General features: G+C 43.8%; 1 protein-coding gene across 1 annotated transcript in view; it reads left to right on the top strand.

Moving 5' to 3' along the window:
- Nucleotides 1-23036, top strand: part of LOC142249827 (stabilin-1-like) — a 281112-nt gene that overhangs the window by 64612 nt on the left and 193464 nt on the right. Inside the window, exons 11-21 of the mRNA XM_075321739.1 lie at nt 406-462; nt 549-632; nt 4297-4383; nt 4549-4660; nt 8059-8245; nt 9934-10027; nt 11437-11595; nt 13584-13679; nt 16876-16971; nt 18199-18246; nt 20556-20680. Of these exons, the coding sequence (XP_075177854.1) occupies nt 406-462; nt 549-632; nt 4297-4383; nt 4549-4660; nt 8059-8245; nt 9934-10027; nt 11437-11595; nt 13584-13679; nt 16876-16971; nt 18199-18246; nt 20556-20680 (1145 nt within the window). The remainder of the gene's footprint in view (nt 1-405; nt 463-548; nt 633-4296; nt 4384-4548; nt 4661-8058; nt 8246-9933; nt 10028-11436; nt 11596-13583; nt 13680-16875; nt 16972-18198; nt 18247-20555; nt 20681-23036) is intronic.

Genomic DNA, 23036 nt, shown 5'->3' with positions numbered 1-23036 from the left:
GAAGAAACCAGCAAGTGTCATGCACCCCACCCGAAGTCACATCTGCTCATGGAGTCTCCTTGGTGAAAGAGTGCGATGTGTAAGCGGCCCTGTACCCCCCCTTCATACCATACATTCAACTTTGTAAGCGGTCCTGTGCCCCCCCCTTTATACCGTACATTTAACTTTGTGTATGTGTGTATAAATATATATACTGTATATATTTATTTATGTGTTTGTATATGTAGCTTTCCATCCTGTGTACCGGATCGTCGGCACATTTAATGCCTAGTCATTGCGGTACTACGTATTCATTATGTGCTTATTTGGACCCATGGTGTGATCTGCTCCTTTATGTTTTTATTTTATTTTTTTTTCCTTCATTTGTGTTCCCATGTGAATTGCTCTTTTTAATGTCTTGAACAGACTACATGCTCCCCGTGTGATCCCCTGCCGCTCTGTCCGGATGGCAGCGCTGACAAGGTGAAAACGATCTTTTACACTGTAAGAAGTCACTTACTGTAACGGTGAAGTTAGAATTGACTTACTTGAGTCTCTTCTGTCCCCAGGGAGCCATTGATAGATCGTGTCTCTATGAAGATAATGGTAACATCACAAAAGGCTGTGCCAGAAACTGCAGCCGCTCTCGTATTGTAAGTACTACTATGATTTTCACTGGACAACCCTTTTACCTTCTCTCCGTAAGATGGGTGATGACTTAGGCTGCCTTCACACATCCGGCTTTTGCTGTCAGGTACAATACGGCGAATACCAGATAAAACGGATCCGTCGCTGGATGCGTTTTTATCCTCATTGAATTCTATTAGCGCCGAATTGTGCCTGATGCCCTTGTTTTTCATCCGGCATGCGCCGGATCCGGCAAAATTTTTGGGTCCGGCTGCCGGAAAAGATGCACAAGGGAACGGTTTTTGTCACTGGCTTGCTGTAAAATGAAAGCCTATGGGCACCGGATCCGTCATAATGCGGCAAAAATGCATTCCACCAACTGATCCAGTTTTTTTAACTGAGTATGCCCAGATGTGTAAATTCCTTTCTGGTTAGAAAATCTCTCTCTCTCTCTCTCTCTCTCTGTCGATGTTGATCTCTCTCTCTCTGTTGGTCGGTCTCCCTCTCTCTGTCAGTCGGTCGGTCTCTCCCTCTCACCCCCTCTCTCATACTCACCAATCATTGGCGCGGCGTGGCGCTGCACAGCTGTCACAAAGCTAACGTGGCTTCTCCTGCTTTGAAAATGCCTGCCGCTCATTATTCCATCTTGCATTCACTGCTTCCCTCTCCCACCGGCACCTATGATTGGTTGGAGTCAGACGAGCCCCTACGCTAAGCGAGAGCTGTCTCACTGCAACCAATCACAGCCGCCGGTGGTAAGGTCTAAATCTTGCAATAAAATAAATAATTTAAAAAAAAACGGTGGTCCCCCTCAATTTTGATACCAGCCAAGGTAAAGCCACATGGCTGAGGGCTGATATTCTCAGGATGGGGAGCCCCACATTATGGGGAGCCACCCAGCCTAAAAATATCAGCCAACAGCCACCCGGAATTGCCGCATCCATTAGATGCGACAGTCCCAGGACTCTATCCGGCTCATCCCGAATTGCCATGATGCAATCGGGGTAATAAGGAGTTAATGGCAGCCCATTGCTGCCACCAGGTCCTAGGTTAATCATGGCAGGCGTCTATGAGACACCCCCCATGATTAATCTGTAGTGAAAGTAAATAAACACAAACACCGAAAAATCCTTTATTTGTAATAAAAGACAAAAAAAACACCCTCTTTCACCACTTTATTAAAATCCCCAAATACCCCTCCAGGTCTGATGTAATCCACACGAGGTCCCTCGAAGCTTTCAGCTCTGCTACATCCGAAGCTGACAGGAGCGGCCGTAGAACACCGCCGCTCACTGTGAGCCCCAAAGAGCAACTGAAGTGAGTCGCACTGTCATCGGTGACATCACTCAGGTTACCCGCGGCCACCACTGGATCCTCCAACTGTGACAGCAAGTCGCCCGAGTGACAGCTGGATTCTTGGTACAAACTGCTACAACGGATCTGTTTTTTTTCCGTATCCGTCGCATCAGTTTTACACAATCTGCGCCTGATCCGTTGCATCAGACACACACCGGATTGTACCTAGAAAAAAAAGGGACGTGTGAAAGTACCCTTACTGGGTGTCCGACCACTGGTACCTGCACAGATTGCCAAAATGGAGAATTTTATCCCTGACGTAACACTATTATTTCCGGTACAGTATGGCGTGGCAGATGGGACACCCGGATGCTACTCTATTCATTTTCTGACAGAAAAACCAAGTGCGGAATCAGACAGCTAGGTGGGGGACGAAAGGAGCGATGGTCAGGCGTGTGGACTGCTCCATTCTAATGGGAATAAGTGTGTCCCGTTCTACCGATTGGTTTATTTCTGATGGTCCATTTGTTGCGTCTGTAAATTGAAGTATGAAGAAGAAACAAATGTTCCAGGCGTCACTCAATCCAAGGTGCACGTGTCCAAGGAAGGCATCCACAGTATATAAACATTTCCGCCTGTGTTTTGCTTATATGGAATAAATCCTTTGAAGTTCAGAAGATTTGGCGTGCCGGTCCTTTATGCAAAATTTTCATAGATTGAAGTATTTCATACAACACATGCTGAATATCATCAGGTCTATATTATATGTAAAAGCCCGTATATAATGGAGGCCGTCATTAGTGATGGCAGACCTGGGCAAAGTCATAATTGAAACTCTTAAGCTGTGTAACCATTATTTTTGCTGAAGATGCAATTCCAAACATAGCTGAGTTGATTAGTGGGGGTCCAAGGGGTGGTACACAAACCCATCACACAATGATGGACAATCCCTGTGATACATCATCTACAAAAGGCCCAGAAAACCCTTTCAATAAATAACCAGATGTAGTCATTCATTTCTACACAAAACATGAGATGGACAGAGAGAAAGTCAGAGAAAAAGGGACAATGAAGAGATGGACATGACAAAAAAATACAACAAAAATCAGAGAAAGAGAGAGGCTAATATAGAGATGGAGACAAAAAAAAACTGAAAGAGAGAGGCTGACATAGAGATGGAATGGGAGAGGTAGAGAAAGAGGCGATAGACTAGGAAAGAGACAAAGACAAAGGATAAAGCCGAGAAAAGATAGAGACCTACAAAATTAGAGAAAGAAGATAGAGGCTGTCACGCTGTACAAAGGCTAGTAAGACGTAGTACAGCGTAATCCCCACTAGTTGGCAGCAGAGTAGTGAAGGAGAGACAAAGATACTGTAACTGAAAGCAGCTGAAGTACAGCAGAGAAACTTCAGCAGGCAGTTAACAGGCAAGCCACCAGGGGGCAGTAGAGTAGTCAAACAGTCAGGGTCTAGCCAGGAAAGTCGAGTTACTGCAAAGGGAGGATCAATATCAAGTCAGAAAACAGAACCAAGTCAGAAGCCGGGAGATCAGGTATGCAGAGGGAAAAACAAGCAACACATAGGAGAGGGAAGTCAGGGACTGGGACAGGCACCAGAACCATTATAGATGCTGCAAGGCAGAAATATCACGGACACTGAGCCATAGGTAGAGAGGCAATATATTGCGTCTTGGGATCCAGAATGAGGCAAGGGAAGTTAACCCCTGACATGACCAGGCCAAAGCTGGGTGTAACCATAGCAGGGAAAAGCCAGCCTGGATCATGACTGAGGCTGTGCTTGCACATGTGTATTTTTTTAAGGCAGATCCTCACCAAAACCCTCCTTTTAAAAAAAAAAGTTTTGAAAAAAACAGTCCCTACTAATTCCCATGGAAATCCATTTTGCTCCTCATAGGAGGAGCTCTTTGAAAAAAATTGTTTGTTCTTGAAAAGTTTTTGAAAAACACCCAGTAGTCATAAAAAAATACTTGTTGCTTCTTGTAATCAAATAGTAGAGGATACCTCTCCAAGCTCGGCAAAGTTCATAGTTTTTGAACACCCCCGTAGAAAGAAAAAGGCACTCAAAATGAGCAAGAAAGTAATTAAAAGACACAAGAAAGAGACAATAAACAAAACAGTAACTGAGAAAGAGAGGTGCAGGGAAAGAAAGACGGACAGAGAGAGGAGGCTACACCCAAATGTCACTGGTACCAACCCCAAACATGTTCACGGGGTGACTATGGGCCAGGCACATGCCACAAGAGTGACATTCCTAGTACAATCGCCACTAGACATGGGCATACTTTGTAAAATAGATGGATCCTGCAAATAACTTTTCGATTCACATTGGGCAAACATAATATTGTTCTAACAGAAATATGTTGGGTTTTTTTAGGTGACTGGATGCTGCAAAGGGTTTTACGGTCCTGACTGTAAGTCATGCCCTGGTGGATTCTCTAATCCATGCTATGGACGAGGACGTGTAAGTGTTACTGACCCTGTTTCTTATGGTCCCTGATCTTTTCTCACCACACATAATGTTGTTCTTTAAAGCATTTTCTTTTCCCAAACCAACCATTTTGACTTTTATTTGACCTTTATTCCCCCACACACTTCTGATTTGCGCTTTCCGCCTTGTTCCATACAGTGCAATGATGGAGTCAATGGGAACGGCAAGTGCGAGTGTTACCATAAGTATAAAGGAATTGCATGTCATATCTGCGTTGAACCCAACAAACACGGGGATGACTGTGAAGAAGGTAAGTGAGATGGGGTAATGATCTAAAATATATACATCAAACACAGCGCCTTCATTTAAAGGGGTTTTCCATTTTCACAAAAGTGGTGCCCAAACAATTACATAGAGGAAAGTTACTCCCCTTCCCAGGGTCCTCTACTGGCTTTGCAGTGCTCATGTGGTCTCTCTGTTTTGGCTGCGGCAGGGATACCACGACTACAGTACACAACACCGCTGCAGCCAGTCATGATCTCAGCAGCTTGTGCAGTCTAAATCAACAGAACCACTGACCTCAGTGATTGACTGCAGTGCTGATGTGTGATGTCACCATTGCAATCAAAACAAAGAGACTGGAGGAGCGGTGGAGACCGGAGCTGGACACAGGGAGGTTTTACTTATGTGAAAGTGGAAAATCCCTTTAACAAGGAACATTACTACAAGTTAAAGAAAGAAGTAGATCGAGAAAGCGGCAGACAAATTCTGTCACTCAGCGTGTGCCGGCATGATGGCATTGACGGAGCTTCTGCCTGTCTGATCTAGTTTTAAAGGGGTATTCCAATTTCCAAGATCCTATCCCAATATGAAGTAGGTGTAATAATAATAATAATAATAATATTAGCAAATACCTCCAATTAGAAATGTAGTATAGCTCTTCTGATTCACTGTGTCTCATACTACATGTTCAGGGCACTGCAGGACCTTAGGTACCCATGGTTATGATAATGCATATAGTGACAGTTACTCAGGGTCGTAACAATGGATGCCTAAGGTCCTGCAATGCCTGCACATGAGGTAAGAGACATGGCTATATCAGGAGAACTATACTACATTTCTAATTGGAGGTATTTACTGATATTATTACACCTACTACATATTGGAATAGGATCTTTGAGATGGGAATATCCCTTCAAGCTTTTTAAGTTTAACATACGGTAATTATAAATCTGCCCTATTGTCATTTTTCTGGGTTCATTGTCAATCCCTACACCTTCCACAATGACTCAACATGGAGGCTAGGGGCAGACTGCTATATATATATATATATATATATATATATATATATATATATATATATATATATATATATATATATATATATATACAGTATAGATAGATAGATAGATAGATAGATAGATAGATAGATAGATAGATGGTATATGAAAATTGAAAAGGTTACTTTCAGGGCCGAGGTGAGAATAACTATTGTTAGGTCCTGGCCACCAGAGAGGGGTCTACAAACAGTCGAAAACAACTGCACTACATTGTTTTCGTATCTCCCCTACAAGTAAATGGGGGTTGTGGGAACATACAGAAAAATAAGAATCCCCAACCCTGGAGTTATGCTATCACATAGCTTGCTTTGCCTCAATGTCCTGTAACTTCTCAGACACTTCATTGGGGACACAGGAACCATTGGTTATATGCTGTCTTCTGGAGGATAACGCTAAGAAAACATCCTGGGGGGAAAAAAGGCTCATCTCTAACAGGCAGCCAACACCCAGCTATTCAGTTTAACCTAGTGTCTCTCACAGCTCCGATCGGATGCCTTGTTGGTCACCCTGGTATGCGCTAGCAGATCTCAGACCGCCTCTAGGCACCATTGTTCTCTACGTTTGATCTGCCAATATAGAAGGTCAAGCTAAGCTAGGGTGCCCCTGCCAGGGCACAGCAATGGGTAGAAGCCACCTGGTTCTTGAGCTTTCAGTGGTCTGCTCTTCTATTCTATAGGGAGACTACTTAAGGTCCCGTTACACGCAACGACGTATCTAACAATATATCGCCGGGGTCACAAATTCCATGACGCACATCTGGCATCGTTAGGGACGTTGTTGCGTGTGACACCAACGAGCGGCCTTTAATGATGGAAAATACTCACCGAATCGTCCATTGTTGACACGTCGTTCATTTTCAAAAAATCGTTGATTGTTGAGGACGCAGGTTGTTTGTCATTCCCGAGGCAGCACACATCGCTACGTGTGACACCTCGGGAATGACAAACTACATCTTACCTGCGGCCGCCGGCAATGAGGAAGGAAGGAGGTGGGCGGGATGTTACGGCCGCTCATCTCCGCCCCTCCGCTTCTATTGGGCTGCCACTTAGTGACGCAGCACGAACCGCCCCCTTAGAAAGGAGGCGGTTCGCCGGCCACAGCGATGTCGCTAGGCAGGTAAGTCCATGTGACGGCTCCTAACGATATTGTGTGCCACGGGCAGCGATTTTCACGACGGGGGCGGGTGCTTTCACCAGCGACATCGCTAACGATGTCGTTGCGTGTAGAGCCCCCTTTAGTCTTCAGTCCACATCTCTATGGAGCTCGAGCTCTGTGTCTAGGAATACAAGTCTTCGTATACGGACACTACAAGAGGCAGTTGTTCTGGTACTAACCTGAGGGATTTCTATTCTTCCTTCTGCAGGACTCGTATTAGTTTTCCCAACCTTGGAACTGCTTTAGGGCATCTCATGGTTCTTGTATCCCACAATGAAGTGACAGAGAAATAAAGATTTTTGGTACTCACCATAAAATCTCTTTTTCGTAGCCTTCACTGAGGGACACAGTACCCTACCTTGTCTGCGGAAGGAGCGGGTCTTGGTTTAGCTGCTTCTACTGTATTTGTAGTAATTTAGTTGTGGCTGCTCAGGTATAGCATAGTGGAGAAGAATCAGCATTTTTTTCGAAGATGTTTTCTTAGCGTCAGTCTTCAGATGGCAGCATATTAGCCCATGGTTCCTGTGTCCCCCAATGAAGACTCTGACAAAGACATTTTACAATGAGTACCAAAAATTATTTTCTGAATTCATTGTCACGCTCTACACCTTAAATAATACATTTCCCGTGACTTAACACTATAGCCAGAATGTTTTGGAGAAAAAAAAATGTGATATGAAATGTTTTTTGCGGCCAGCTCTGATTAACTGGTCTTAGGTGCCAACCACCAGAGACTGGCAAACCCAAAAATAGTCAAACACAGTTGCGATACTCTGCGTAATGCCCATAGAAATGAATGGGAGTTATGGAAACACATAGCAAACTGAGCTTCACTGATCCCGCAATTTGGAAGGTTACACTAACATCTAAGATCGATTTGCTATGCTATTTCTTTCCCATTTCTTTATAGGGTAACTCCGCAAACAATGTGGTACAGCTACACTCTTGTATTTATGGCCAGCATCTGGAGGCAACCATGAAAGGCTATATACTTTTACACAGGGAAGCCATTGCCCTGGCTAAGTCAGAGTGTCAAGCGATCACATCTCGTAGCCTTCATTCCTTCTTCAAAGTGTTTCTTTCCATTAACGCCCACTCTTTTATGGTTATGTGTTAAAATCTCTAAAATTGCTTCTGTGAGTGATTTTTTTATGTTTAGCAATCACAATATCGTTACACCTTTTTTGGGGTTGATATTTTTTTATATATATAGAGTGCAGGTGCGTGCATGGAGTCTGTGACAACCGGCCGGGGAGCCGTGGAGTTTGTCAAAGAGGTCGCTGTACGGAGGGTTACACTGGAGAATTCTGCGACCAGCGTTCTGTGCCATGTTCCTCTCTAAATGTGACCCAATACTGCCATGTTAATGCAGTGTGTGTAACTACAGACAACTATACAAGGTATAGTATATACAACTCTCTACTGATCGGTCTCTCTCCTCTCCAATCCATCTTGAATGCAGCAGCCAAGATCATATTCCCCCCCGGCTGCTGCACCGATGCCGCCACCTTGTGCCAGTCATTGCACTGGTTGCCCATCTGCTATATAAACTTATCTCTCTTACCCAGAAAGCTCTACACACTTCTGCCTTGCACTACATCTCTTCCCTCATCTCTGTTTATCACTATATCCTTGACCTCCATTCTGCTAATAATCTAAGATTGACATCCTCTATAATCCAAATCCCCCGCTCTTGTCTCCAAGATTTCTCTCATGCTGCTCCAGTTCTCTGGAATCCATTACCAGGGGCAATTGGTTTAATTCACAATAGCTACAGTTTTTAGCGTGCCGTACAAACGCATTTCTTTAGACTGGCCTATCGCCTCATCTCACTTATCTAACTATTCACGTTTTGCCCTTACAATATTGTATTCAAAATCTCGTTCCTTGTATCATCCGTTTACACCCTCCATGCACTTAATAGCCCTCTGTACTGTACCTGTACACATACTGGCTGTTGACCGGCTCATACAGTGATATTTGAATCCCCTATTTACTATTTTGATGGCTGGACAATATGATTCAAGCACTTTTTACCATTTACCTTTTGCGCCCCCCCATTTCCTCATAGAAAAGTATTTCTAAAGATCCTTTATGATATGCTAATGAGCAAAGGGACTAGTTGCAGGGTGTTATTTTCCATGACTAGCCCGCCCTCTTAGCATGTTAGTACACCCTCAGGGACATGCTAACATGCTATTCAATGCCCATTGCCCAGCGTCATTGGCGGTGACACACGTACCTGTGTCCATTGTCACCGCTTCAGAACGCCGGGTTTAGGGTCAGTGCGCATGATCAGATGTCCTGACACTTCCAGTCTTGTGTACTGGACCTCTCTGAAGGCAGGACGGGAACACCTGGCTTCATAGTGCGCATGACTGGAAGTGCAAGGCATTCTGATCAAGCGCGCTGACCCTAAACCCGGCAACACAGGTACACGCGTCACTGCCAATGACGCTAGGCATTGAATAGAATGTTAGCACACCCCTGTGGGCGTGCTAACATGCTAAGAGGGTGGACTAGTTGGAGGAACTAATGCCCTTGTGACTAGTCCCTGTGCTCATTAGCATATCATAAAGGATCTTTATAACTACTTTTTCTATAGATCTCTTTATCTATGCTATTGTATACAGGGACAGTTAGGCAAGGATTAACAATATACACCCAGAACTGCTTGTGGTTCTGGTTGCGTATTGCACCTGACAGGTTTACTTTAAAGGGTTGTCTTATTTTTTTAAGGCTTGGGCTACACAGCGACTTTGAACAACACCCGTTTCGTGATCGAGGTTCGCTCGGTGCCGCATAGCAGCGCAATACAAGTGATCCCCGAAAGCACTGCAACAATCAAGTCGTAAAAGATCAGACGAGATTTTACTTCTTGTCGCAGTACCCTCATGGTCACAATGCGGCTCCATCCAATGTGATGAAGTACTGGCACCGATCGAACCTTGGTCCAATAGATGGTAATAAAACACATGATTGACTTGTTCTCTCCCAGGACATTTATGATCTCTTCCATGACCGGGTTACAGCCTGAATACTTTTCTTTTACACTTTTCACATTGTCTGGGTTTCATTTGTCTTTTAGCTGTCTGTGTGACAACGGATATGAAGGCGATGGAACTTTTTGTCAACCTTTAGATGAATGCAGAATGCCAGAGAGAGGAGGCTGTTCAGAGAATGTAAGTACACCTTTTATCTTGTGGAGCTTCATATCCTGGTAATGTACTGTGATCCCGTAAACCGCATACCAATAGTCAGATTTTGTGGGACATTTTAGTCTCGGCCCTTATTGGACAGGAATGTCTTCAGAAGTCCTTAGAACATTCTTGTAATGCAAATTAGTATAAAATATGGGACTACTGAAAAGTATTGTCTTCCATTATATGTATCACTATTTGATTGTTTTCACCACTAACTTTTTATCTCAGGTATTTTTATCCACTAAAATGATGGGTTCTAGGTGAGAGAATATGTTTCTTTTTAGCTAAACATATTATCAGGTTAAAGAAAAAAGTTAATTGTGCTTAAGAAGGACCCTGTTACCATACATATTTAAGATTTATGCCACAGATTCCCTGATTCTGGCAATGTTTTTCATTTGTTCCTACACCGTTCTATTCCTGAGATACGGCCCTCTCTTCCCTGTATATAAGTCTAGTCTTGATATCCAACTGGGCGGGGTCTTCAAATAAGACACCCATTGAGAAAAGTTGAGAACCACACCCACTTAGCTAAAAAAAAAGATGTATATACAAAGAATAGGGGGCCATATCTCCAGGATGGGGCCACACAGGAACAAAAGAAAAATATTAGATTCTGAATTTTGTTGTTTTTTTTTTACAATAGGCAAAAAAAATTACATATTTATTGCAAGTGACAAGTCCTCTTTAAATTAGCAGCTAACTATTATAGTTCACATCTACCCCGATTTACAGCCACAAGCCCCAGTCCCCGGTCCTAGCAGGTTGCCTTCTAGTTTTTGACCAACACGAGATGACAACATTTTCTGCTCGTCGTGACCAGTACCCTGACAAAAGCTCCACTCTCGAGGACAGTTGTCCTCAACTTTTCCTGCGTCAGCACATGACTAGTGCTCTGTAAGAAGGAGGCTGGCTGCTCATTTCTATAGCTAAGCCAACCCCTTTCTCTGTATGTACAGTGACAAAAATAGAAAAGGGGGCTGGCTTAACTACAGAAATGAGCAGCCAGCCCCCTTCTCACAGAGCACTAGTCATGTGCTGACACAGTAAAAGCTGAGGACGACCATCCTCCGCGTAAGTGGCACTCCTTTCAATGGCCAACAGATGCCACACCAACACTGAGAGGCACATTTCACACCGACGTTTTTATATAGACATGCCCTTTAAGAAGTAATCAGCTTGATACAGTATATGTCTATTGGATCACGATGAAGTATATTTGCAGTCCTGTAATGTAGGAGGCCAGCCCTCCAGATATGACTATTTTGAGTATTTTATTCATCACCTCTTAGCAAGTTATACTTTGGGAGTGTATCTGATGGAAATTTATATCAGACATGTTTTTTCTTGAGACACACCAGCATTTAAGATGGATGATATACTTCCAGGCTATCTGCGCCATTGCACCCACCGGCGGGGTAACCTGTACGTGTAATCCGGGCTGGAGTGGAGATGGCATTCAGTGTATACCCACCGACAACTGCGCCCTGGAGAATAGAGGCAACTGCCATATCAATGCTGACTGCAAGTTTACCCAACCAGGGGAGGTAACGATAACATCTCCTGTGACTATCAGCTAAGCTGACCTGGAACCTCTTCTTCTCTTCTTGGGATTATTATAATCTTTATGTACACCATACATTTTAGCTTTCCAAACAACTCATAGATTTTGTAATATTTTGAACCACCAAGTTTGCTGCCATTGCATGTCCCAAAATGGCTAATATGGGCAAAAAGAGACTGGGCATACCTGTTCTATTAAGAAGTCGTCCTCCCAGAGGGTTGGGGGTTGTACCCACACTGATTTATCATTTATAGCATATCCAGTGGATAAGTGATAATGTGTAAATGTTGGTTAGACTGATCCTTTAAGAGGGATTGTTAGGCTATGTTCACATGTTGCTTTTTTTCTGCATCAAAACCTGCTCTCTTAGGGTATTTTCACACTATGTTTTTTAACATGCGTCCTTAATTGGTTTTTTTAACGTAAAAACAGATCCAGTACAAATGCGTTTTAATTTCAATGCATTTGCAATGGACTCACATCAACATGCGTTTGCGTGCGGTATAGTCAGGATCCAGTGACTTGCAGTTTTTTAACTTTTGACCTTCGTCCAAATACTGCATGTCACTGGATCATGACTCTCTCTCTCTTTCTCTTTCTCTTCCTCTTTCCTTTCTCTTTCCTTCCTCTTTCTCTTTCTCTTTCCTTACTCTTTCTCTTTCTCCAGGCTATCAGGTTGACTTCCTCTGACTCCCGATCACAGCACATATAGTGGGTTTTTGCTGCTTTTTTTTTTTGCATACTTTTTTCATTGAATTTATGCAAATCCATGATGCTAATAAAAAGCTACTTTTTACAATACCAGCAAATCTGATACACACACACAAAACTGCTGCGTTTTTGAAAGAAGTAGCGTAAATTCTTTCAGCGTTTTTGCTGCTTTTTTTCACCATTGAAAGCAATGAGAGTAAAAAAAAACGCAGCTGTGATATTTTGCTGCGTTTTTGGAATAAAACTAACTCTATTTAAACATGGACTGTAGACAATGACACGCAGCAAAAACACAGGTTTTTACTGTCAATAGAGCAGGTTTTGCTGCAGAAAAAAATGCCCTGTGTGAACAAAGCCTTAGGGGCCCTTTGCACACTATGACATCGCAGGTGCGATGTCGGCGGGGTCAAATCGAAAGTGCCGCACTTCCGGCGTCGCTCTCGACATCGTAGTGTGTAAAACGTTTTAACTACGATTACCGAGCGCAAAAGCGTCGGTATCGTATGATCAGTGTAGTGTCGGTCATTTCCATAATTTCGGAAGGACCGATGTTACGATGTTGTTCCTCGTTCCTGCGGCAGCACACATCGCTGTGTGTGAAGCCGCAGGAGCGAAGAACATCTCCTTACCTGCGTCCCGCCTGCAATGCGGAAGGAAAGAGGTGGGCGCGATGTTCATGTCCCGCTCATCTCCGCCCCTCCGCTTCTATTGCCCGTGTGACGCCGCTGTGACTCCACACGACCCGCCCCCTTAGGAAGGAGGCGGGTCGCCGGCCAGAGCGACGTCGCAGGGCAGGTAAGTGCATGTGAAGCTGCCGTAGCGATAATATTCGCTACGGCAGCTATCACAAGATATCGCAGCTGCGACATGGGCAGGGACTATCGCGCTCGGCATCGCAGCATCGGCTTGCGATGTCGTAGTGTGCAAAGGGCCCCTTAGTCAGGACAGTCGTAAACATTCATCCGCTGGATTCAGAATGCTGCCAGTTTTCAAAATGACCCCGATCATATTAACATGGGTAGTATTATGAATCCAGTGGTGGGGCCTAACGACTCAGTATGTGTGACCACTGGAAACCAAAAAACACATGGAGGCACGTGTGTAACGGCAGTTAAGAGACACAGGAGCATTACCTAAAATTATTCCAGTTGTTTACTTTTATATTCTCCTTTTTTATCATAGGAAAACACCCTTAACTATTTTTTTTTATTAAAAAACAGAACATGTGAATATATTTTTTGTATTTTTTTTCCTACACAGAATGACTGTATTTGCAAGAAAGGGTACACCGGCGACGGGTTCTCCTGTGACCCAATTAACGTGTGTTTGGAAGACAATGGTGGCTGTAACCCAATGGTTGGTAATTTCAGCGGTAAAAACTTAAAATGTGATTACTATGCAAGCCGCACCCCAGATAAATTTTACTAAAATGGGATGGAGCATTAAATTGAGCGACGTCACTGCAGCTTTAATTGGTGACATCTAAAGATGGGCAAAACCGCAACTGTTCGGGTTCAGTGGGACCAGCTAGACTGTCCAGTTTGGGACCGGACTTGACCCCAGACACCGAACCCCATATAAGCCTATGGGGAACTTGTGTGCTATAAAATTGTGTTAGTAAGGACTACAAAAGGAAGCAAAATGGGGATTAAGGCAGGTCACTAATACTTACCGCATCTCCACGTGGCTGTCACTCGTCATACGGGTCCTCTCATTAAATCTCATGAATATTCACTCCTTTCCCTGCCCAACCTCTGTGACAGCATCTGTGATCGGTTGCCCTCACAGTACCTGTCTGGGTTCCCGAAGGCAAGTACAATATATGGCCCATAGCTTATAATAATGCCCAACCTCTCTGACAGCATATGTGATTGGTTGTCGGCATCTGATTGGTTGCCCTCACAGTAGCTGTCTGGGTTCCTGAAGTGGCACAGACAGAACAGGGCCCCTGTGCAAGGCAAGGACAATATATGGGCCATAGCTCATCATAATGCCCAATCCCCCCCCTGCTCGGAGGTGGTAGCATCCCCCTTCTTGGCTCCCATGTGGATGCATATGTTGCACCAATATTTTGTCCGTCCCTATGAAGCCCCCAGAGCTTTAATGTTGGATTTTGGATAAACTGGTCAAAAAACTGGGTGCCTACAAGCTACATAGAATCAAGCCACAGGGACTATATAGAAGCTCAAAATGGGTATACAGGGTGGTTGTTACCAACACGGATTATATTCTGTGTATTTTGGTTTGGGACATAATAGCCATGGTTATTAAAGATGGTGTAACTTGAAACTTGTTGGCCCCTATACAAAATCTCCTACAGTGCTCTAAAATATCTTGGCTCTTTAGTAGTGTTGATCTTCTCATTTATGCCAGAGAGACGTTTTTGGCCTCCCCCGTAGCTTTGAGGGCCTGGATGTGACCGCAAACCCTGCTCCCACTATAATTATGTTTAAAAAATCTGATTAAAATCTGTAATTTTTGGCATATGCATTCCTCAAGGTCTTACAGGCAGAGTTTGTTCCTTAAAGGGACTCTGTCATCAGGTTTCTGCAATGTAACCTGAAGACAGCATGCTGGAAGAGTTAAAACAGACTTCAACCCACAATCTGTTATTGCACAGTATTTTTTTGTTTACCTGCAATGTTAGCTTAAGCCTCTTATCTTTATCATTAGTGGGTCTCAGCAGGCACATGAGTTGTAGTCCAACTCCACCCCGTTCTATGATTAGCAGCTTCTGTCTATGGAATTGTGCACTGAAAGCCTGGTTGGGGGGCAGCTCTCAGCTCTGCTACATGCAAAATCTCAAATCTTTCACTATGTCAGAACAGCTGCAGCTACTAATCTAAGTGATACATCATTGAACTACATCATGCTGCTCTCAAATGAGGTAGAAAAAAAACCATGCAGACAGATTTACTTTAACCCTTGTCTGGTACCATGGGGTCAATATGACCGCATGCAAGATTGGTGCCACTAGTGATTTTTTTTCATGGCACCAGACACGGGTTAAAGGGTTGTCTTTAAGCTAAAACAGAGTGGTTTAATTGTTTTTAATATTTAAATTAATAATACTTGCTCACCTACTTTAATTGTGGAAGCTTTACTATTGATGTCCTGTTTTCGGTGCCAGTTTTGCAGAAGTTATCCCTTTTTTTCTATGTGTCAATGATTTGATGGAGGGAGCTGGTTTTTAGGCTTAGTTAGCAAAGCCAATGCCCTTCTTCTTGGCTTAGCTGTTGAATTAAGTCTGTCAGCCAGCCCCCTCCATACAGATTAAGGATGCAGCTCGTTACCTTGCTTAAAAGTGAATGTGGAGGCTTCTTGTATTGTGCGGGCTGGCACCAAAATTGGGACAAAATCACTGCAACTTTCATAACCTAAGTGTATTAGTGAGTCTTATTCATGATTTTAAAAGTATTGCAAACCCCTTTTTGCTCCCAAAATATAACCCCTTTAAACCATTTCTGGGTCTCTTAATCCATCCCGTTAATTTGCAGAAGTTATCCCTTTTTTCTATGCGTCAAAAATGTGATGGAGGGGGCTGGTTTTCAGGCTTAGTTATGAAGGCAAATGGCTGTTGTCTTGGCTTAGATTTTCAATTAAGTCTGTCAGCCAGCCCCTTCCATACACATTAAGGAGGAAGCTTGTTACCTTGCTTAAAAGTGAATGTGGAGGCTCCCTGTATTGCGTGGAGTGGCACCGAAATCGGGACACAATCACTGCAACTTTCACAATCTAAGTGTATTAATGAGTCTTATTCATTTTGATTTTAAAAGCATTGCAACTCCTTTTTGCTCCCCTTTAAACCATTTCTGGGTCTCTGAATACATCCTGTTAATATGCAAAAGTTGTCCCCTTTTTCTATGTGTCAAAAATGTGATGGAGGGGGCTGGTTTTCATGCTTAGTTATCGAAGCCAATGGCCATCTTCTTGGATAAGATTTTCAATTAAGTCTGTCAGCCAGCCCCCTCCATACAGATTAAGGAGGAAGTTCCTTACCTTGCTTAAAAGTGCATGTGGAAAATTCCTGTATTGCGTGGGCTGGCACCAAAAGTGGAACAAACTCACCGCAACTTTCACAATCTAAGTGTATTAGTGAATCTTATTCATTTTGATTTTAAAAGCATTTCAAACCCCTTTTTGCTCCCAAAATATAACCCCTTTAAACCATTTCTGAGTCTCTTAATCCATCCCGTTAATTTTCAGAAGTTGTCCCTTTTTTCTATGTGTCAAAAATGTGATAGAGGGGGCTGGTTTTCAGGCTTAGTTATCGAGGCCAATGGCCGTCTTCTTGGCTTAGATTTTCAATTAAGTCTGTCAGCCAGCCCCTTCCATACACATTAAGGAGGAAGCTCGTTACCTTGCTTAAAAGTGAATGTGGAGGCTCTTTGTATTGCGTGGGCTGGCACCGAATTTGGAACAAAGTCACCACAACTTTCATAATCTAAGTGTATTAGTGAATCTTATTCATTTAGATTTTAAAAGCATTGCAAACCCCTTTTAGCTCCAAAAGTATAACCCCTTTAATTAGTTTGATTGTTTCTTCTCTTAGGCTACATGTATGCCAACTTCTGGGGGAGAGAGAACATGTCTGTGCCCCAGTGGGTTTGGGGGGGACGGCATCTCCTGTTATGCAGACGTAATAACGGTAAGTATATACAGTTCTTATAGTCTCGGCTGGGTACAAAGATACAAAATAGAGAGATCCGAAACGCTCACTAAAAAAAAGCGAAATATCCAAATTAGTTTTTCGACTTTCGTTTCGCAGAAATTTCTTTTCTACGTGTCGTATTTGAATTTTGTGTTTTTACAAAGAGTAAAGTTATCTTTTACACACAACTTTAGGCTTTGCCTATGGAGAAGGTTTATTGAGAGTGTATATGAAAAGCAATAGTATGTTGCGGTTACTAAAAAGGTGGGTATTCCCATCTAAGAAATATCGTTATATCATTGGGGTCCAATGTCTAAAATCACTCACCCAACACAATAAATTCAAGTGATAGGCTGAGTGTTCGTTACATATAGGTGGCCGGAAATGGAAAAAAATGCAATATTTAACGAGGATTTCTTGCAGCAGACTTTTCTGCTGGAAAACCAGAATCTTGGCAGGAATAACATTGCATGAAAATAAATTGAATATAATTTTTTTATATGGTGAAAGAAAATTTTGCACCTTTTGCCTTGTATAACCTCTGTGTTGCATCATTGAGTGATGTCTACAGAATGAGTTAACTGAGCATCCGTCAGTGAGCTTATTTTTATGGTTTGACAGGTTTAACGTCTCTTTTTCTGAGCACCTTTCAGGTGATTTATGACCAAAGATCACATTAAAGTTGAACATATAATGAAAAATAAGAGCCTGTAAAAGCCAAACGGTGCACTATTTTTAATGAAGCCCAATTGTAAAAATAATGAGGCACTGAGCTTCGATGAGCCACGTCTAGAGATGGGTGAAACCAGTTTCGGCGAGTCTGACCAGACTTAAGAAAAAAAAAGTCCAGTTTGAGAGCGGACTTGACCCTAGACGCCGAACCCATATAAGTCTATGGGGACCAAAACTTGTGTGCTATAAAATAGTGTTAGTAACAGCTGCAAAAGAAGCAAAATGGGGATTAAAGCAGGACACATACTTACCAAGTCTCCATGCGGCTGTAACACTGCTTCCGGGTCCGCTCATTAAATTCATGAATATTCACTGGTTCCCCCGCCCACCCTCTGTGACAGCGTCTGCGATTGGTTGCCATTAGACTTCCAAAGTTAAATGTGCAATGAAAAATAAGAGCCTGTAAAAAACAATATTTAATGAAGCCCAATTGTAAGAATAATATAATAGTAATTACAGATAAAAAATCATATAAATATCCTTATATTTTAGGAAATATTGGGCATCCCAGAGCTGAACATTTTCAGTGAATGGATAAAGGTATGTTCTGATTTTATGTAGTTGTATAATTAAGTTAATTTTTGTGAGTTCATCTAATCCTACAGATTTCTGCACCAGTATGTTGTAAGGACTCGGGGAAATCTTCTCATGAATCTTAAAGGGATCCTGTCACTAGATTTGGCCCCTATAAGCTGCAGCCACCACCAGTGATCTCTGATATACAGCATTCCAGAATACTGTATATAAGAGCCCAGGCCGCTCTGTAGAATATAATAAACACTTTTATTATACTCACCTAGGGGGCAGTCCGGTCCGATGGCTGTCACTGCTCTCCGGTCCGGCACCTTCTCTGTGCTGCGATCGCCGTCCTCCTTCGCAGGACCGTGTGGCTGACGTGTTTTACGTCATCCACTCAGGCCGGTATTGATGTCCTGCGCAGGCGCACTTTGGTCTGTCCTGTTGAGGGCAGATTCAAGTATTGTAGTGCACATGCGTGGGTGGTTTTTGACCTTTCCACACGCCAGCGCATTACAGGATCTTGCCCTGCCCTTAATAAGGGAAATCAAAGTGCGCCTGCGCAGAACCGCAATGCGTGTCTCTGTGGATGACGTAGAACGCGTCATGCACACTGGGCTAAGAAGAAAGAGAATAGCAAGCAGCAGCAGAGCGGAGACACCGGATTGGAGAACAGCAACTTACATCGGACCAGACCTTTCCATAGAGAAGTATACCGTAATAAAAGTGTTTTTCATGTTATAGAAGAAAGAAAAATCCAGCTTCCGGAGTAGTAGTAAAACTGATGCAAAATTTTATTAAAGGACGTAAAAATTAATGTGATGACAAAAATAGGGAGCCCATATGCGGCGTAAGGCTACGCGTTTCGAACGCTGCCTGCGTTCTTTGTCAGGCTTGACAAAGAACGCAGGCAGCGTTCGAAACGCGTAGCCTTACGCCGCATATGGGATCCCTATTTTTGTCATCACATTAATTTTTACGTCCTTTAATAAAATTTTGCATCAGTTTTACTACTACTCCGGAAGCTGGATTTTTCTTTCTTCTATTGGACCCTTGCACTGCCAGAGTGTTATCCTTGCATGCCGGACTTTGCCCCAGTTGAGCTGGATCACTTTTTTTCTTTTTCATGTTATACAGCACAGCATAGGCTCTTATATACAGTATTCTGGAATGCTCTATATTAGTCGCCAAATTTGATGGCAGGTTCCCTTTAAAGGTTCCCTTTAAACAAGCAGTTCTGGGTGCATATTGCTAATCCCTGCCTAACAGTCCCTGTATCTAGCAGCATAGATAAAAGGATTATAAGAAAAAGTATTTCTAAATATCTTTTATCATATGCTAATGAGACCAGTGACTAGTCGCAATGGCGTTACTTCCCCCGACTAGTTCACCCTTTTAGCATAGTAGTACACCCACTGTGGCATGTTAATTCTACTCAATGCCGCATCACTGGCGGTGATGCACGTACCTGTGTCTGCTGTTTACGCTGATCTGAATGCCAGGCACGTCTGGTCATGCGCAGTATGAAGCCGGGTGTACGCGTCCCGGCTTCAGCATGGTCTAGTGCGCATGACCGGAAGTGCTGGGGACTTTTGAACAGCGGAGACAGCGGACACAGGTACGCGCGTCACCACTGGTGATGCTGCCATGAATAGTATGTTACCACTTTCCTGTGGATGTGCTACCATGCTAAGAGGGTGAAATGAGTGCAGGAACTAATGCCCTTGTGACTAGTCCCTGGCCTCATTAGCATATCATAAATGATTTTTAGATACACTTTTTCTAAAGATCTCTTTATCTATGCTACTAGATACAGGGACAGTTAGGCAGGGATTAGCAATATACACCCAGCACTGCTCGTTATCCTGGGTGCATATTGCACCTGACAGGTTCACTTTAAAGAGTTTTTCTTTCACTTCACTGGGGGACACAGGAACCAAGGCTTAGTAGTTTGGTAGGGAGGAGTCAGCTTTTTTTCCCAAGATGTATTCTTAGCGCCGGCCTCAAGGTGGCAGCATAGTAAAGAAAGGTTCCTGTGTCCCCCAATAAAGGCTACAAAAAAGAGATTTTACTGTGAGTACCAAAAATCTTCATTTTTATACTGTTGGGAACATAATCGCCTTTCTGGGGGATTGGTGATAACTTACAGATTGGTGGGGACCATCACTTGCGGGAACAGGGCTGTGATGCCCTGTTGGAATAGAGTGTAAAGCGCCATGGAATAAATAGCTCTATAATAATAAATAATAATAATACTCAGGAGCCATATTTGCACATTTATGACGCTGCTTTCCAATAATGACAAGATTGCTCTGTTTCTCACTTCAATACAGAACTCTGAAGTCTCCATTCCCAGTGACAGCAATGTCACCGCTTTAGTCCCTTCTAATGCAGCAATTGGTGCCTTTCCTGTCAGTGCTAGAAAATTTTGGATGGACAAGTTGCATTTTTTGGTCAGGTAAAGCCCCACTAGACTAAAAACGTTTGAGTTGAATGTTGTTTTTCTTTCTTTTTTTTTAGTCAGGTTGTTTTCACACGGCTGCTATCCTGTCTGTTAGTGAAGATCACATTTACTTTAGGGCGTTTTGGGCACATTAACACAATCCTCAAAAATATGGGATGATTTAGACACACCAGGCAATATTTGATTACTGGAGAACAGTTTATCCTCTGCTGAGGCCCTACCAGATGTGGCCACAGCGGTCCATATTTCAACCACCATTAATATTAGCTAGCCTGAGCAATAGCCACCCCTTTATTATGTCACTGCTAACAACATATTCAAAGAGGACTTCAAGCTTCGTACATCTTTGGATCTTTCTCAATTTTGTATAGACTCTACTCTAATCCTCACCTCTCCCCTCTTCCTGGACTGTGCCCCTGTTCCTAGACTGTGCCCCTGTTCCTAGACTGTGCCCCTGTTCCTAGACTGTGCCCCTGTTCCTAGACTGTGCCCCTGTTCCTAGACTGTGCCCCTGTTCCTAGACTGTGCCCCTGTTCCTAGACTGTGCCCCTGTTCCTAGACTGTGCCCCTGTTCCTAGACTGTGCCCCTGTTTCCCGGGCTGAGCCCCTGTTACCCGGGCTGAGCCCCTGTTACCCGGGCTGTGCCCCTGTTACCCGGGCTGTGCCCCTGTTACCCGGGCTGTGCCCCTGTTACCCGGGCCGTGCCCCTGTTACCCGGGCCGTGCTCCTGTTAGCCGGGCCGTGCTCCTGTTAGCCGGGCCGTGCTCCTGTTAGCCGGGCCGTGCTCCTGTTAGCCGGGCCGTGCTCCTGTTAGCCGGGCCGTGCTCCTGTTAGCCGGGCCGTGCTCCTGTTAGCCGGGCCGTGCTCCTGTTAGCCGGGCCGTGCCCCTGTTAGCCGGGCCGTGCCCCTGTTGTCAGGAGGTGCCCCTGTTCTCATTTTGTGTCTCTACTCAAGTGATTCCTGGCCTGTCTCCTGACTATAAATCTCCATACACATTAGATAAAAATCGGCCAATCTCACCGATTTCGGCAGGTTTGGCCAAAGATCTAATGTGTATGGGGGCCTCCTGGCTCTCTCCATGCGTCTGGGTACATAAGTATCATCCGCAGGAATTCAATCACCCAATAATTTAGCGAGATGATACTGATTTACCTTTTAAAGAATAACTGTAATTTCAATTTTTATTTAATAAATGAATAGTACACATGAAAATAAGCAACATTGTGTTATATCTTATCAGACAAATCTTTCCTCCTGGACTGAATTTTCACTCTCAATTCACTGGTAAAATCTGTATTCCCATTACTGAGATTGGAGATGGCGGTTGGTGCTCATAAAATTTTATGGAGGGAGGAGCTAGAGGCAGTTGGTGCGCATAAGATTCTATGGAGGGAGGAGCTAGAGGCAGTTGGTGCTCATAAGATTCTATGGAGGGAGGAGCTAGAGGCAGTTGGTGTTCATAAGATTCTATGGAGGGAGGAGCTAGAGGCAGTTGGTGCTCATAAGATTCTATTGAGGGAGGAGATAGAGGCAGTTGGTGCTCATAAGATTCTATTGAGGGAGGAGATAGAGGCAGTTGGTGCTCATACGATTCTATGGATAACAGAAAACAGTAGAAGATCCCGCCAAGTTTTTTTCGATGTGGGTGTTTGTGACGTCACTGCAGTGGGATATAATGCTGACTTGTCTATATTAACAGCAGATTTGAAGTTTTTTTGCATGTTGTCCTGATGAAGGGAGCTGAGTACTCTTGAAACGCATTGACCTGTGCATGAAAATAAAGAAACCTAAATTCCATCATCAACCTGGATTGGTTAATAGCGCGGCTTTGAAAACCCGTCTTTTACTGTTTTCTGTTATCTGCCAAACCCGGGGCTGCAGCTTTTGACCTGGACTGTACATGCATTTATAGGAGTTGTGACTAGCACAACTTCTATAGGTGAGTTTGATTTTAATTATAAGGCTATGTGCCCACGCTGCGGAAAATGCGCAGATTTTCCAGAAATCTGCAGCACAGCTACTCCCCAGCCATTTCTATGGCATTTGGGAAATGCTGTACCCACGCTGCGGATTTTTCCGCAGCGGAAATCGTGCGGATTTTCATGCGGAAAAATCTGCAGCATGTCAATTATTGTTGCGGATTTCTCCGCAGGGTCCCATATACTTACCTGCCTCACCGGAGTCACTTTCTCCGTCCGGTGTACAGGAGCGCAGTGAATCCAGGTACAGGAAGGAAGAGGTGGGCGGAGCCTGCACGAGCTCCGGTCCGCTCGGAGCTAGTTCAGGCCCGCGCACCTTCTCCTGCAGACGCTGAGAGAGTGACCCTGCTGCCGGAAAGCGAGGTGCTGCA

This window comes from Anomaloglossus baeobatrachus, chromosome 8 (assembly GCF_048569485.1).
Source record: "Anomaloglossus baeobatrachus isolate aAnoBae1 chromosome 8, aAnoBae1.hap1, whole genome shotgun sequence".
NCBI classification, from domain to species: Eukaryota; Metazoa; Chordata; class Amphibia; order Anura; family Aromobatidae; genus Anomaloglossus; species Anomaloglossus baeobatrachus.
The sequence above is the reverse complement of the archived record's forward strand: the minus strand, read 5'-3'. Positions and strand labels throughout refer to the sequence as shown.